Below are 17,626 nucleotides of genomic sequence, written 5' to 3' on the forward strand. Positions count from 1 at the left end.
ATGGTAGTCTCAAGAAATGTAACAGATGTTTCAAAAGAATCAGATACTCATATTAAGCTTATACAGCTGTTGATTATATAGTGTTGATTTGCATTTGATTTGCATAAAGGATTTTTTTTGAAGTGACACATTAAGCCATTTCTCCGTGACCCACTTCCAAAATGGGCTCACTGCTTTCTTAAAACATTTGTTTATGTGCAATTATGACAATATCTGTTAAAGTAAATAGTAGAGAGTTACATTTGGCAGAGTCTAAGGGATGATTTAACAGGAGTCTTTGAAATTGGAGGAAAGGAGGTGGTGATGTAGAGGTTAATCTTAAGAAATCTAAACAGCACCCAGAATGCTCTCACAGTGTAAGAGGAGATTTGGTGTAGTAGAAAGAGTGCAGATTTTGCATCAGTTCGTTCTGAGTTTAAATCTCATTTCTGCTGCATGCTGGTCGGCTGCCCTTGGGCATATCATTTAATCTTAATAAATTATAGGAAGTGATTATTTTGTTCAGCTTTTGTGAGAGAGGCTTATGAAACAGTGGCACATTACCATCTTCCCTGTTGAACACTGGTCCTGGGGCCATGAGATCTTTGGGTCTCCCCACTGTAGCTTCAGGTGGCATTTCATGTTCTTATGGTTTTCCCAGTAACTTGTAGATGTGACAATAATATTGTTATTCTTTATAAGATCAAAATGCCTTATGTTCAATGCCCTCGTTTGAGTTTCATAAGGTTTACACATCTCACAGGAGGTCATAAAGCTCTTCAGATACTCTTGTATACCGTAGCCTCAACTTCAGTGGGATTATGCAAAACTTCAGTTTGCTGATGAGTCACTGTTGGATTTCTGCCCCCTTTTAGGTTCTGTATGCATTTTGTTAAGTCATCCAATATGGAAGACCAAATTCTGCAGTATAACATAACAGAGACAAAAGCCAACAGGAGAGGTGGCTCTGTGTACACAGGAGGGACTGCTGCAGGACGTGGACCTTGGTCAGAGAACAGCTGTTTATGTTCCATCCGTCTAAACTTTGACAAGCTCATTGTTTCCCAGCCTTCGCAGCTTTAGAGTAAGATCATAGGGTTTATCTTGGTCATAAATCCAGTCATCTTTTTTTTCCCCCAAAGTAACAGCAAAGAATAATTGATTTACATGTGCTGAAGGGGCTGGAGAATTTCACACTTGTTTTTCTGTAGTAAGTTCAGCAGCTAGGCTCTTCTTGGGAACAAGATAAATTATGAATTATTTTCTGTGTTATATGTAACCACTCGTATTTTTAACTCTGAAAATACTGTTTAATGAATTTTCCTTAATTTTATCTACTTGATTTGTGTATTTGATTGTATTATTTATAATTTGACGTTTTTTAGACTCTGTAGTTTGAATGAAAATTCTTTTCAACCCTCTCTCAGATGAGCATTTATGTGAACTCCTAATCATCCCATTCTTTGATAATACACACTTCTTTAATATTCAGTTTACATGTTTATTAGCCTTACTACGTACCAGGCACTCTCCCACATGCACCTCCCTCAAGAAGCTTATATTCTAATAGTAATAGAAATTCTTTTCTAATGTTCTAGCACTTTTATTGAATCTTTAATACCATGCCTTTTTGTTCTCCTCCTTTTTTAGTATTTATGCAGTGTTTTTGTTATTCAGTGTATATTACAGAGAATTTACATTTTTGAGTATTATCCTTTTCATATATATATGTCTAGTACAGAAATTGTTTTCAGAATTTCTGGGTGCCAGATGCAGTCCTGTTGTATCCTGGATGTGTGACCTTGTGCAAGTTCCTCAGCTTTCTGTTTACATAGTGGGGGTACTAATAATGCCAGCCGCATTAATCCTGTTAAGGCTGTATCTCTTGATGAGAGAGTAGAAGTCGCTGCACCAGAACGTGCTCAACTTGCACCAACTAGTGAAATTATTGCTTCTGCCCATCCATCTTTCTCTCCTCCTGTTGCACTGGAAGCGATGTCTGCATCTGTTCCTTCTCACCCTCTAATGGGTGACTAGAACTCTCCAATGACCTCTTAGGACATCTTCAGCTACACTTGTTTCCAGTCACATTTAAACACTTGAGTCTTTTCCTCCTGAAAAAATAAAAATTCCTATCCATCCATTTTTGTTTTCGTTTTCCTCCCTGTGCACAGCTGAACTTGTCTGCTACTTGCTTCCTGTCCACCCTCATCACGCCGCTGAAGCTGCTTCTGCCGGTGTCACCAGTAATCTTGCTGCTGTTCCTAGTAGGTCTATGACCATTACTACAATTACATTTTTGGAAAAGAAGGTAGATGTTGATCAAGTCAGTAAGGCTACAAGGACTTTGGGAGAGAGAGTTGGATGTTCTTAAGGCAAAAAGAAAAAAGCTTTCTTTGCATTAATTCATTGACAGATATTTATCAGGCATTCTTTTTTTTTAATTGAAATATAATTGATTTACAATGTTGTGTTAGTTTCTGGTTACAGCAGAGTGATTCAGATATGTGTATCTGTGTGTTTTCAGACTCTTCCATTATAGGTTATTTCCATCATAGGTTATATAAGTTGCATATAGTTCCCTGTGCTATACAGTAGGACCTTGTTTATTTTGTATATAGTAGTTTGTATCTGCTAATCCCAGACTCCTAATTTATCCTCCCCTTCTTCCCCTTTGATAACCATGTTTGTTTTCTATATCTGTGAGTCTTTTTCTGTTTTGTAAATAGATTCATTTGTTTTTTCTTTTTTTTAGATTCCACATATAAGTGATATTAAATGATACTTGTCTTTCTCTGTCTAACTTCACTTAGTATGATAATCTCTAGGTCCATCCATATTGCTGCAAATGGCATTATTCTTTTTGTGGCTGAGTAATATTCCATGGTGTGTGTGTGTGTGTGAACGAACACCACATCTTTATCCATTCATCTTTGATGGACATTATCGAGCACTATTTTAATCACTGAAGGTATAGTAGTTAATAAAATAGATAAAAGTCCCTTTTCCCCTGGAGCTTGTTAGTTGGAAGAAATAGACAAAATAAGTAAATTATGTGTCAGATAATGATAAAGGATTATCAAGCAAAAATAAAGCAAAGAAAAGGGAGTAGAAGTTTAAATAGGGTTGGATTTTAGGTGACATGGCCAGGGAAGATCTCACTGAGAAGAAGACATTTGAGTAAAGACCAGAAGGAGATGAGAAAAGGTACCATGCGGATATCTGGGGAAAGAATGGGCCTGGTAAACTGTTTATTTGGTTTTAGCAAAAATACTTCTTTGTCATGTGAAATATTTTTATAAAGATTCTTGTTCCCATGATAAAAGGGAAGGCTGGGTATTTGGGGGTATGTGGCTACCCCAATTAACTTACTAGGATAAAACAGTTTTTTCATAATTTAATCTTATAGGGTAAGTGAAGACAAAAATTCTAAAGTTAGTTTTGTTTCACATTACCTTTGGCATCTAAATGGTTGCATGCTTTTACAGTTGGACAGTTTAGATAATGGCATCTTTATTCCTTAAGGAAATGTAGATCTTTTTTGAGCAAGTAGAACACTAACTGAGGTAACATAGGACAGCCCTGTGGTATTCTAAACCACCTTATTGAGAGGTTCAGCAGCCTTTTCAGGAGGAGAAATTTTAGCATTTGTATACTTAGTCACATTTCAGCAAAATAATCAATCTTTTGAAAGCAGTAAATCTATACATTCTCTGCATTATGTTCAAAACCCTAATCTATTTAAAGGAAGAAGCCTTAAGAACGGATTTACACATTGGCTCCAATATTTGGGAAGATTCACGTGGTTGTTATAGTCAATCATCAAAATGGGATCTTCCTAAACCCTCGAGTGGACCGCTATCTAGTTATAAATGGATTCATATGATTAACTGGCTAGTTTTCAGAGAAACCCAACTGTTAGAAAAGCTTCAGCAGTCAAGAATCCTGAGCTTGCTTCCAGTATAATTTGCTCCCTCTTCACTTTTACCCCTCAACAAGTGTCAGGGGTTTTAAGAAGTACTGGAGATAGGGAGCAGGCAGTGGCACACACTCTCATTGACATTTAAGAGCCAGTAATAATGAATCATTGGCCATTTTTCCTGGTTTCTTAACATTATAAAAGGCAGTGAAAAATGTCTTCCTAAATTTTGGTAGTCTTACGGGTTTCAGGCTTCTTTCCTTGAGTATGACTGTGTTAATTATGTGTAGTGCTTAGTATCTGTAAGCAAAGGAAGCACTGTGTATCTAGAAAACATTTTATGGCTTAATTTGTTTAGTGGCTCACATGGAGGGTTGAGAAGGAAAAGGAATAAGCTGTTACTAGGCTTGTTAAGGACTTGATCTTTTGGAATGAGTTGTTTTTATAGCCAGACTTGAACAGGGTTCTGCCTACATTGTCTAGACCTGAGCAATGCTGGTGCAACTGCTAAAACACATATATGACTGGTGGGTAAAAAAGAAGTGTTGATACGTTAACATTTGAGAGACTGTATACTCCACTAAATAAATAAATATTTCCTCTTAACATTTTTAGTTGGTCTGTAATAGCCTTGAATTGACAGGTACCATTGTCGTTCCTAAGTGTACAAATTTTCCACATTCTTACCTCCCTGTTTTCATCTCCTTTCTGGTTGCTTAGCAAAAAGGAATTCTCCCATCTCCAGTAAATAATACTTAATAAGGTCCATTCTAGCCAGAGTATGATCCTTTTTTACTGTGTTATTGATAACATTATTGATGAGATAGCATTCTCGTCCCATTTCAGGAAAGTTGATGACAGAGTGTCATTTCCTTATCATTTACATGGGTATTTATCATGGGATGATTCAAGAAGAAAGAAATTAGATTTGAAATGTAAACAGCCATACAAAAAATGATTCGAGTTGTTTTTTTAATAACCTTTATTTCTGGCACCCCCCCCTCCATTTCAAAGATAATGAGTTCATGATTGTTTTGCTAGATTTTCCTGTTATTAAACAGAGTTCTGTAATTTTACCATCTAGAAATAAACAGTTAAAATATCTTGATGTCTGTCCTTCCCATGTTTTCAGTACACATATATGCATATTTAATCAATTAACCTCATACTGTGCATACTGTTTTACAACCTACTTTGAAAAGCTGTATTATGAATATTTTCCATGCTATTAAATATTATTTAAAATAGTTTCAATAGCTGTATTATAGTCCATCATATGTAACAATATTTAACTAGTCCCTATCATTAGATGTTAGCTGGGTTTCAAATTTTTGCTTTTATAAATAATACAGAAGAGAACTTTGCATAAGTCTTTGAGTGCTTCTCTGGCTATTTCTTCAGGATAATTTTTCATGTGGTTACATGTGTGTAATGTATTTAGTTTTTGTTTCACTAGAACAGTTCTACTTTGCTGGAAGAAGAAAACTGATATTTATTGAATACTCATATACCAGATACTGTGCTAGGTGCATTATAGTCTTAATATTTCATAGAATTTTTAGCTGTTTCATCCCCAGTTTTATAGACGAAGGCATCTGTATGCATATGTATAAGTTTAAATGTTTTGCTTAGCAATTAACAAAGGCCTTCAACAGTCAGAGGAGACAATGAAAACTTAGTTTGTGATTCTGTTTTTGCTTTGGAGTATGTATTATAATAATACTTTCTCATCTTTGTGTTTTATTTGTTCAGTGTGAAGGATTTTAGGTCTTTAAATGCCAATTAACATTTAGTTTTTAGCTCTTGGAGGAAAAGAGTGAGTGATTCCCTTATGAATTTTGGGTTTTGGCTATATGACTACTGTTATGGGTGATTAATTTCTAAATCACACTTTATCTTTAAATTAGAAGCAGATAATAACTGTTCCTAGGTGAAAGTGATGTATCTGCCCAGTTTTGATAAGTGAGGTGGTTGTTTTTAAGACCTGGTATTTGTCGTCTAATGCAGTGGTTTGTTTTGTCTCAGTCACATCGATCAGACGACAACATGGCAGGACCCCAGGAAGGCCATGCTCTCCCAGATGAATGTTACAGCCCCCACCAGTCCACCAGTGCAGCAGAATATGATGAATTCGGCCTCAGGTGAGTGGGGGGCTGTAATTAGAGCACACTAGGTAATGCTTGTGCGTTGGTCAAACTTTCTGTGGAAAATAGTAATTATTCCTTTAAGGAAACTGGAGCTTGGGTGATGGTTATTTTCTGTGCACTTTCTTATGAGAAACTTGTTTTACTTCAGATAACATGCTGTACCAAATCCTTGTTTAATCATTAAAGTTTCAGTTCTGAAGTGGGTATCTCAAATTCCTAGTTTGGCTAATTTTGACGTACTTGTGTTTTATTCTACTGCTTCCTTATGTCTGAGGTCCTAGAGCTGAAGTTTCCCTCTTCCCTTTGTGGTTTGGATGGTTAGCCAAGCTATGGTGTTCTTAACCCACCTTTATCTACCTTCAGAAATAACTGAAAGTAGCAACTTATAACCCCAAAGCATCTTTCATGTTTCTTTTTTTTTTCTCCCCCATTCAGCTGAGGTTTTATCGTCATATAAATTGAAATCAGGTCAGTTTTTGTGGTCAGATAGTTACAAAAACGTAGTATTCAGGGATTTTGTGGGTTTTTTTTTTTTTAATTGAAGCACAGTCAGTTTACAGTGTTGTGTCAATTTCTGGTGTACAGCATAATGTTTCAGTCATATATATACAGAATTCCTTTTCATTTTTTTTCCATTATAGGCTATTACAAGGTGTTGACTATAGCTCCCTGTGCTGTGCAGTATAACTTTGTTGTTTATTTTATGTATCGTAGTTAGTTTCTACAAATCTCGAACTCCCAGTTTATTTCTTCCTACCTCCTCTTCCCCCCTGGTAACCATGAGTTTGTTTTCTGTGTCTGTTTCTGTTTTGTAAATAAGTTCATTTGTGTCTGTTTTTTAAGATTCCACATATAAGTGATACCATATGATATTTTTCTTTCTCTTTCTGGCTTACTTCACTTCGAATGACTATCTCCATGTCCATCCATGTCAAAGCATCTTTCTTAAGTCTGATGTGTTTTCACCTTTTCACAGAAGATACATTTCCACCTTTTTCACAAAAGATAAACCTAAGTACAGATCTTTTTTCTGCCTCCTGTTTGGCAGTTTACTTGAATCTGTTTTTCTCATCTACGTAATGGGGAGTGACAATGTCCCTTAATAGAAAGAGGAAGATATTAAAGGAAATCATATAACACATATAAAGCTTTTATATTACAGTTCTGGTGTGGAGGAGGTACTGAGTAAAGGTTTAGTTCATTCTTCCCTGTGTCAATTAGTTACTGTCTGGGTTTCTTCCCTGTCACACGGGCCCAAGGCCGTAGCTACCCATTATGATCTTTGTGAATGTTAGGAAAAGGTGCCCCTTCTTATGGGAAGATGCAGCCCTCATGCTCGGCAGCAGGAATTGGAGCATTTGGGCTGGATTTCTGACCATTCCCTTGCCCCCAACACTTTATACCCTTTGCTGAGTGTCCTGGATCAGGACACAGATGACAACAACAGTAATTGGCAGCCCTAGTGGCCTTAATGGCTTTCTCCTCCACAGCCCATCCATCTTCCCTACCCAAAACACTGATCAACGTAATACTATTAGAAGCTGCACTGTAGATTTTTTTTAAAAAGCAGCCTTTGGAAAGGGACTGGTGGGGAGGGTGGTACAATTAGTTGTCAGAAGGATTCCCTGACTAGGAGAGCTCACAGAATTTGAAATGTACTTCTGCCCCTAAAGATGTTGCCAGTGTGTTAGAATGTTTCTTCTGTCCCTTAACTCTCTCTGTTCTTGTCTTTTGTGGGTTCAATATTTGAAAGAATTTAAGAAAATCAAAATCAAGGCAAGATTCGTAACTGAGCTTTTTTTTGTAATAACAAACTTTCTTAAATTTCCTCTTTTGGGGGGAGTGGAGGTAATTAGGTTTATTTATTTATTTTTAGAGGAGGTGCTGGGGACTGAACCCAGGACCTTGTGCATGCTAAGCATGCAGCTCTACCACTTGAGCTATATCCTCTGCCTAAACTTTCATATAATCTTGTATTTTAGCCTATTTTAATATGGATACATTTACTTATCCTCAGGATCTGTGTTTTATATGTGACATTTAATTTAAATTAAAACTTTTAATAGCAAAAAATTATGCAAGTATTTATTGACTAATATTTTTACTTGACAACTATTTTTTTTAAATTATCAAATTTCCAAATAAAAAGTTGGGAAAGCTGCTTTGTATTTATAGTCCAAAGAAGGTGATTCACATTATTCGTTTTGTCATAACCCATCTAAAACTATATCTGGGGAATTAGTGACAAATAACTCATTAATTTAAATTTTATTTTGGAAGATTAGGCATTTTGCACTAAAAGGTTGATTGTGATTCTTGTAGAACATTGGTGTTTGTTTATATTTTTCCTATTAAATTTTCTAATAGCAGTGGTCTAAGGATATGGGGAGAATTTGTGTTCAAATTTTTGTCTTAAAATCAAAAGTATATATCAAATTGGTTTTGATGGATTTTAGAATGCTTGCGTATATTTTATTTCCGTTCTGTTTTATAAAATGTGAAATGTGTTTTTATATACTGCACATAAATTAATAGATGTGCTTGCTTACTGCTATATTTATAAAAGAGGTGACTTTGATGAGAACAGTTTCAGCAGAGTGGCAAGAAGGACAATTGTGCATTAGTGAAGCGGGGGAAATGTACAAAGAGAAGTGGAGAGAGAGGTAGTTGCTGGGAGGATCTGAAATGGGAAAAGCCACCCTCACAGAGACTTGAGCATGTTTTGAATGGTATTAGAAGGTATCAAATAATAAGAAGAAGCCCTGTTTATATGCCAGGCCTTCTGCAAAGATCATGTTCTACTATCTTACTTAATTCTCAGAATGGTCATTTAGATTAGGTGCTGTTATTAGTCTCACATCACATCTGAGAAAACTTGAGCGACTTTCCCAAAATTACCAGCTTTTAAGTAGTGGAAACCAGGACTTTGCTAATGCAGATTCCAGAGCCCAAGCTCTTAATCTCCGTGTGCAGCAGGGTTAGGATAAGTGGTAGAGCTACTCCTCAGAGAAAGCAGTGGGGAGGAAACCCTGCAGGCGCTGTTGTAAAACACCAGTAGACCCTCTGGAGAACCGCTGCTGTCGAAGCGGGTGGTGTACGGATGACGTTCGCGCAAGGAGGTTTTGTATCTAATAAAATACGCACTGTACCTTAAAGAAGGGAGAATATGTAAAGGGGACACTAGAGGTCATTGTCTTTTATGGGGATCATCAGACAGTTTGATGAGTCTTCCTTTTAAGAAGAGACAGGTGTGGTGAAACTAAAAGCCTTTTTTTCGTTGTTTTTTTTTTTAAACCAAAACCAAAAAGTGATCCTAAGAAAGAAGAAAGAGTCACCCAAAGTTTTTAAAAGTGTTAAGTTTATATGAAAATTCTTTGAATGGGACAAATTTAAATCTGGAATATTCTGACTTTTGTTCACACACAAATGGGAGCTTCACTGTCAAATCCAGTGTTCAGGCTGTGATGGTATCTGTGTAGTACGTGCCTCTACCTATTCTGAATCATGTGCATTCTGTTGTCTGCCATTTCTTCCATTTCAGTGGACGTTTAAAAACAAATAAGACTTGTACATGGTGTTGAAATGCTTTGGAATGAATGTCATGGGAACTGTAATCCTGATCCACCTCATGTTCACATAAAGTTATAGCCATAATGTTATTTCAGTGAGGTTTCCACCCAAGGGCTTCTCTTCTCCATCTGGAACGAACCCATGGTGCTCTGTGGCTGTGCATTCTTTGCTGAGATACACAGCATGATTTCTTAAATAGCTTTTAGAGACAACGATCTTATCTTTCTCAGTCAAGGATTTCTCCTTGGGAAAAACGGCAAAAAGGGATGCTCCTCTGTGCTTGGAAAATAATATTCTGAGGAGTTTTTAGAGCCTGGAAAGAGTGAGCAAGAATTGTGAGGGTATTTAAATAAATTTCCAGGGCACTTCCTGTGACAAAGAAGCAAACCTGCTGCCAGTTAAGCAGGGTAACTGAAGACAGTTTTCACCCCGAGAGGAGTGCCTTCTGAACCTGCTAATCTGAAGTCTTTACATAAAAGAGTTGACACAGCTCTTTTGAAGCACTTCACTGGGCTAGTCAAGCTAAATGCAACTTGATTTACATTTTTATCATTATTTTAACAAGAACTTTCTATTGTTGGTGTTTTTAAAAAAGAACTCTCCTCATTCAGATGTTTGAGTCCAGCTTTGTGTTCTGCTCTAATTATTTCTAATCAGACCACTTTCCTTAAAAGACTGTGGTTTCTCTAGATTCTCCAGTTTTCTGCATAATTTTTATTGGTTGGCTGGATTGAACTATATTTTTAGGTTTTCTCCAGTTGTAAGATTTTATGAAATCCTATTTCTTTGACTCAGTCTAATTTGGAGACTAAATGATTAGTTTACTTTTGTTTTTACAAGTCCCTTTTCAAAATATGAGGTTGAAATGATGGATTGCATTGCTAGAATGGAGATGTATGATTTGTAACTGGTGAAATTTCGAAGTATGTGTAATTTGAGAAATCACTTAAAACAAAGGTGCACCTGGAAAGGATGAGAGGCAAGACTTACTGGTTTCTATGAAGATTACTAGGTTCTATGATTCTTTTTTTTTTTTTTTAACATTTTTTATTGATTTATAATCATTTTACAATGTTGTGTCAAATTCCAGTGTTCAGCACAATTTTTCAGTTATTCATGGACATATACACACTCATTGTCACATTTTTTTCTCTGTGAGTTATCATAACATTTTGTGTATATTTCCCTGTGCTATACGGTTCTATGATTCTTTGAGGAGTTTAATTTATATTCTTTAACTGTCCATTTATTTGGCAAGACAGTGAATTTTGTGAAAAGAATTTGAAAGGTGAGGAAAAGAAAATTATAAAATTAAATTATAAAATTAAATTTGAATAATTCAGTAAGATAATGGTTCTATTCTACTTCACATTAAAATATATAATAATATATATACACATATAAAAGTATACACAAACCATGTTCTGTTAAATTACTTGATGATTGCCCTTTACAAGTTATATTAAATATATTACGCTTGTAGCACATTAATTTGATATCTTTTTGATGCATGCTTGGGATCTGTATAAAATGGTTCTATATACTGAAAGCTGGGTAAACATTAGTGGTTTTTGTGTTAGATGTAAGGACTTGGGCAGAGAAAAGTGATAATTCTCCTATGACCAGCTCTATTTATAAAAAAATGTTAGTTTTTCAGTAGTAGCTTGGTAACAGTGACACACAAGATTGCTGAATCTTAAAGCAACAGTAAAGTCAGGAAAACATACTCTGTGATGATCCAGAAATAACTTGGTGTCAAAGGACCGGTGACTGTTTAGGACCATTGTAAGTAGCATACACCTTCATTTAAATTAAGCACAATCAATGAACCCTATTATCTGCTTCTTAAAAATCTACTTTCGGTAAACACCCACAGCCAAATACCTTGTTACAGGTGCATTTTAAGGGGCTCATTCATTCATTCTTTTCAAATTTAAAGGCAGGCATTTATCTGACTAATGCCCAGATCTACCAGGGCAGCACTTACAGGGTTTCCCATTATGAAAAGCGGCGTGGCGTTCCTGGGAAGCACCTCAGGACGGGGGAGAAACGCTCTCTTGATCTTGGAAGGTGATGTACGTCAGAGGAGTGTGTTCAGCACCTTCAGTGCGATGGGGGAAGTGTTCAGAAGCAAGCCAAGTGGGCGGTACAGCGCTGCCTTGGTAATTTGCCTGCTGTGTCGCTTCTGCTCTGTGTAATCTCCGCCAGAGGACAGAAGAACAAAAGGGAGCAAGAGATTGTTACCAAGAAAAATACGACAGAACAGATGTGAAATGAGAAAATGACAGATAAAAGGTTGATACGAGGTTTTTAATTTCAAAAAGCACAGGAAGGTAAGGAAACGTGAGGCATTGCAAAGCTGACCACAGGTTTTAGGCATTGCTCATTTCTGCCTCGTGTTGTAGTTCACAAACTTCTACATTCTTTCTGCTTTTCACCTTTGGAGTGAACTGAAAAGGAATTTAGAACAGTGGTTAAGATCAAGTGCTCTGGGATGGAATATGGGTTTGAATCCCAGCTCTGTCACTTAACTGCCTGTGAGGTCTTGGATGAGCTACTGTATCTGCCTGTGCCTCATTTCTTCACTTGGAAAATAGGGCTAATGGTAATAATAGTAATACTGAATTTATAGGGCTATTGTGAGGATTAAGTGACACAATCTATATAAAGTGATGGGTGTACATAATTATTAATAATATACAGTGCTTGGTATAATATATATAAAAGTAAATATGATGTGGTCTGATATTGTACGGTTTAATCAGTTTATATTAACTGATAATTATTGTTTCATTTAAAACAACTTTTAGTTTATTTAGGGGGGTAATTTAGTTTTTATTTATTTACCTATTTATTTACTGGAGGTTCTGGGGATTGAACGCAGGACCTCGGGCATGTTAGGCATGCACTTTACCACCGAGCTCCACCCTCCCTCCTGCAAAATGACTTTTAAAATCTGTTACCACTCTACTTTGGGGGCTATGTTTATCTCTATAAGCTTTTTATCATGAAATATGGGTCACTGATTCTTATCCAAGTCATTTGTTATCGTCTGACTTTTGGAGTCACATAGATTCTCCATATGGTATAAAAGTTAAGAGTGTTAAATATAAATATGGTTTTCTTCTTTTCATGGGTCAAAATGTTTCTGACTCTTCTGAAAGTTCTTGATTATTATAAGATGGAAATTATTTGTCAATCTGAAGTAATAATATGTGGAACAATATTATACTAAAGTGTATCCAACAGGAATAAAACTGTAATAAAGTCCAAAGTCAAAGCAATGAATGGAGTAAGAGACAGAGACAGTGTACTTTATTAGTTACTCTCAGTCTCCTATTCCAGATAATCTTTTTTGAACCAAAACTGTTTGCTTTTTTCTCATCTGGAAATTTTGATAAATTAGGAAAAGGTGGCCACAGGTAAAGGGAAAATAGTTTTAAAAAAATCATCATCCCAAATCAGTATAAAAAGGTCAGTTTGTTTTATATATAGTTTGTATCTTGATTTATTTGATGATTAATGGTTAGTAATAGGGAAACAAGAACCAGTCCATTTTGCTTTAATGAAAGTTATAAGTAAACAATATATAGGGATTATGAAGATTAAAATATTTATTTGTGGAATAGAAAAAATAATGCAATGAAAGTGTCCAGTCAAGTTGCAGATGACAGTAGCCTGCAATTATCATATCTTTTCCAGTGTAGGTATTCTTCTGAAGTCTTTGTTAAACCCAGTGATGCCCTGCACACGGCCCTATTTAATCTTGATGAATTCATGACTTTGCTGCTTGGTGAAGCATGCCACTCATGTCAGGGCAGCTAATGGCCTCTATTTTACTTTGATATGAGTGCTTTTCACTCCCTCTACCCTGGGGATCACTCTTGATATTAACTAATTCCAGTTAAGATTTTTAACTTAAAAATATTTTCTAAATAATACTAAAAGTCAGAATACCTGGGCAAGGCAAGCAACATTTGGCAAATGGAACAACAGATGTTGGCTGATAAATTGAAATTGTCTTGTTTTTGCTCTGAGTCTGCCCAACTAAACATTCTGAAATGAGCTGCCGGAGTAAGACACTTCCCACCCCGAATACATCAGCAAAACTGTAAACTCAGTTATTTTGGAACTGAGCCGTGTGTTTATATATTACCTAAATGTATTGGCATGTACAATATAAAACTATTTTTAAAGTACCTCAATTCCTCGTTCCTTTTTTAAAGAAACGCCAAAATAATCATGTTGAAAAGTGGATATATAGTCACTTGGTTTTTCAGTAACTTCAGAACAGTATTTTTTATAGTGCTCCTCTTTTAAAAGATTATTTCAATTTGAGACTCGTGATATCCAAAGTAATTATCTAACTCTTAAATGTATTAGGAAGTACTGTATTCGTACATTCAGTTACATGCACTGTTATTTCAGACAAGATAATTCTTTCCTGTCTTCTTTGCTTTACTTTAGAGGTTATTTTCTCAACCAAGAGGAGATACATAGAAACTCAAACTTGTTCTGGTCCATTGACCTGGTTTTAGAGCACAAATAACAAATATTTTTAAAAATCTGTTAGAAGTCTCATAAGTAATCATTTGGGAAAGTAGTTTATTTGAATTCTGAAAGTTATTAAGATTCTGTTGTAAATACTGAACCTAATGAAAAAGAAAAAGATACAAGTTTTCTTCTGTTGTTTTAACCAACAGACTAACTTAGAAGAATAAGAGTATATTGTTAAAAAATATAAAGGAAAAAATTGATACGTATTATTGCCACCAGCCTTCTTAGTAAAGTGAGTTATTAGACAGTGGTGTTTAAAAATACAAGTGTCCATGTTCAATTTTTTCCAGTGACTATTTGTAAAATTTTGGAAACTTAGCTCAGCTTTGGAGTAGAGAGGATGAGAAAGAGATTAAATTATTTACATTTAAGAAGCAAATAAATGCCTGTTTTATTTCTTCTCTTGATAAGTGCTGGAATATTATTTTTGTCTTTCCCACTGGTTTCTAAATCCTTCTGGATACTCTCCTGCTACAGTAATTTTATGACTCATGAGAGGACTATTTGTGTGAAAGATTAAGATGCTAAGTCTTTAAAAATGATATCCATAGACTACCATATATAGGCAGCATTAGTGAAATGAAAAAAATCTTTCAACAATAGACAGTTTTCTAAAATAATATTTTCTTTTGATGTCAATAAGGTAAATAGGTGGTAAAACTTTTATTAAATTATAACAAAAGATCATTGCTTTATTTGAACATTCTGAAGTCAAAATGAGCTTATAGAAAGCTAATCTTTTATAAATTTACATACTAACACTAAGCTATTAAGTTAAAATCTAAAAAACTCAACTAAAGTTACATTGAAGAAAGAGTTGCACGTTAGAACGTTCTCTGAGCTCATCCATGGCCTCTTCCTCTAGGAAGTTCATCCAGCTATAACAGACAAACAGGAAAATGATTTTAAACAGTTTCACCTTGAGACAATTGAATTGTTCCCTTTCTAAATCATTCATTCAACAAATATCAAATGCTCTACTTTGTACTAGAGATTGTAATGGCCACTGGAATTGTGGAATCAAGGTAAAGTAATTTTTTTCTATATAATTATAACAATAAATGTTACCAGAGGCGTGCTGAGGAGGTAGAGGAGGAACAAGTGAATCAGTCGTCAGAGGGCAGAGGACATCTTTAAGGAGCCAGAGGTTCATTTATTCCCTCAGTAAATATTGAATAGTTAAGATATGCTGGCACTTTTCTAAATCATGAGAATACAGAATATGAACAACACCATGTGTCAGATACTTAAAAATGGAAAGAGAAAACCCAATTCAGGGTCGGAGAGTGATTGGCTGGGGATGGAGGGAAATGATAATTTTAGACAGCATCTTCAGTGTACGCCTCTGTAATTGGTGTTTTTTGAGCAACTATCTGGATAAACTGAGCGCCATGCAGATATCTGGGGAAAAGGGGAGGAATGTTCCATGCATAACACAGTAGCTAGTTCGAAACATGCCAAGGCACATTTGGGGAACAGCATGAAGGCCATTGCAGCTGGAACAGAGTCAGTGAAAGGTAGCATGGAAGCCATATTATGTAGGAACTTGTAGGTTTGGAACAGAGAAGAAATATGATCTGAGTAAGTTTTTTAAAGTAGGGAGATTATTTAGGGGGTAATTGCATTAACTTAGGGGAAAAAATGGACCAGAGTGGTGAGAAGTGATTGGATTCGGGGCCTGAATTTTAGTAGGTGAGTAGGGGTTAAGTTTGCTGAAGAAAGGGGAAGGTGAAGATAGCATTATGTGAGAGAGTACTGAGCCTGAAGCCCCCAGCACCATATAACTAGTGACAGAATGGTGGAGAGATGAGACCAGAGACACATCCTCAGGGCCTTTGTGTGATTGCTCAGAAGTCTGAGCTTGAAAGATCTGGAAGACCATTAAAAATATGACTCTTCTCTAGAGTCCTTCCCCTATGGAAGGGAAAACCTTCTGTGGGTTCCTTGTTTTTGTTATCTGATCATTTCGAGACTTAGGTTTATTTTTCTCATAAACCCACCTCTTCATATTATACACGAGTTTTAGAAGTTAAATACATTGTTGGAACAAAATGGCAGAACTTCCAGGAAAGAGTAGGGAGGGAACCGACTTTTTTTTTAAATACCTGCTATAAGCCCTGCCCTTTGTCAAGCATTTTCTCCTTTAATCCTCAATTAACTGAGAAAGTATTTACCCCCATTTTCTAGATAAGGAAAGTGAGCATCAAGCAGGTTAAGGAGCTTGCCCAGAGTTAGAAGGCTAATAATTACAGGTATTGGATTCAAGGTTTAAACCCAGGTCTGTCTGAATCTAAACCTTTCAGTTTTCTGTAAACTATACTGTCTGTGGAGTTTAATTTCATTTATAATGCATCAGAGGTGATTGGGGTTTTGTTTTTGTTTTTGTTTTGTTTTTAAACCAAGTAACATTGATACTTTTGCTAAACTGGTATAAAGTTTGGATTAATGGTAGGTAGTTCTATGAAAGAGTCTAGAAAAACAAGTAAGCCTTGTTAGTTTGCTGTATTCTAGATCAGTGGTTCTCAGTTAGTAATGTGTGGAGGAATCGCCTGGGGATTTGTTAAAATGCAGATTCTGATTCAGTAGGTCAGGGGTAGGACCTGAGAGTCTGCGTTTCTAACAGATTTCCAGGTCGTACTGTCATGCTGGTTCATGGACTACACAGATAGAAGACTCTGGAATGGTAAACTTAAAACCATAGGAATGTTATTAAAGATCCACTCTGTTTTTATTTTATTCCTATTTTTGGTTGGGAAAAAAACCTTTACTAGGTGCCTAATACATATGAATGATTCCATCATTTCATATGAGAGGCCATTTAATATAAAAATACTGCAGAATGTTACCAAGTTTAAAAAAATATGATTTATAAGAGCACAAATTAAAGATCTGAGAGACTGACTTAACCAAGATCAATCAGTCATTCTTTTCAGAGATAAGTTCTTAGTCATTTCAGCTCAACAAACATTGGTTGTGTTTGGTGGTAGTGCTAATAAGCTCAAGGGATACAAAGCCAAAAAAAATCAAGATGCTTCCTTCAAGACTTAGAGCTTGATAGGGAGAGGGGTTGGAATCAGTCAAATGAGTACAGTGAGGCATCTGCTAAACGAGGACATGAACGCCGTGTCGGGGGCACAGTTTATGCTGGTGAGTGTAACACAGGTAAGCAGCAGTGCCAGGATTCCAGTCTTAGCCTCCAGACGCACGGCCCCGAGCTTCATCTTAACTGTGCAGTGTGATCTCCAGGGGGTTTGGTTCTGGTAGTTGGGCAGAAGAATCTTCTAGATACTTGTAAGACACAGGAGAGCACCTGAACTTGAGGGGGGGAAAATGGATTGGCATCCACCCTTGTCTTTGTTTGTTTCATCAGTGTATTTATAATCTTTTTAGTTTCCAGCCTCTAGGTCAGCAAAAATGACAAAGCCTGAACTCATAACTTAGAGCTGCACGCTGT

The 17,626-nt window shown here is 36.1% G+C and overlaps 1 protein-coding gene across 8 annotated transcripts in view; it reads left to right on the forward strand.

Moving 5' to 3' along the window:
• YAP1 (Yes1 associated transcriptional regulator) overlaps nucleotides 1–17,626 on the forward strand; it is a 108,393-nt gene that overhangs the window by 44,936 nt on the left and 45,831 nt on the right. For all 8 annotated transcript variants that reach the window (XM_031460630.2, XM_031460636.2, XM_031460632.2 and 5 more), the window contains exon 3: nucleotides 5,924–6,039. In XM_031460630.2, the coding sequence (XP_031316490.2) occupies nucleotides 5,924–6,039 (116 nt within the window). The remainder of the gene's footprint in view (nucleotides 1–5,923; nucleotides 6,040–17,626) is intronic.

The sequence above is a fragment of the Camelus dromedarius genome, chromosome 12 (assembly GCF_036321535.1).
Source record: "Camelus dromedarius isolate mCamDro1 chromosome 12, mCamDro1.pat, whole genome shotgun sequence".
NCBI classification, from domain to species: Eukaryota; Metazoa; Chordata; class Mammalia; order Artiodactyla; family Camelidae; genus Camelus; species Camelus dromedarius.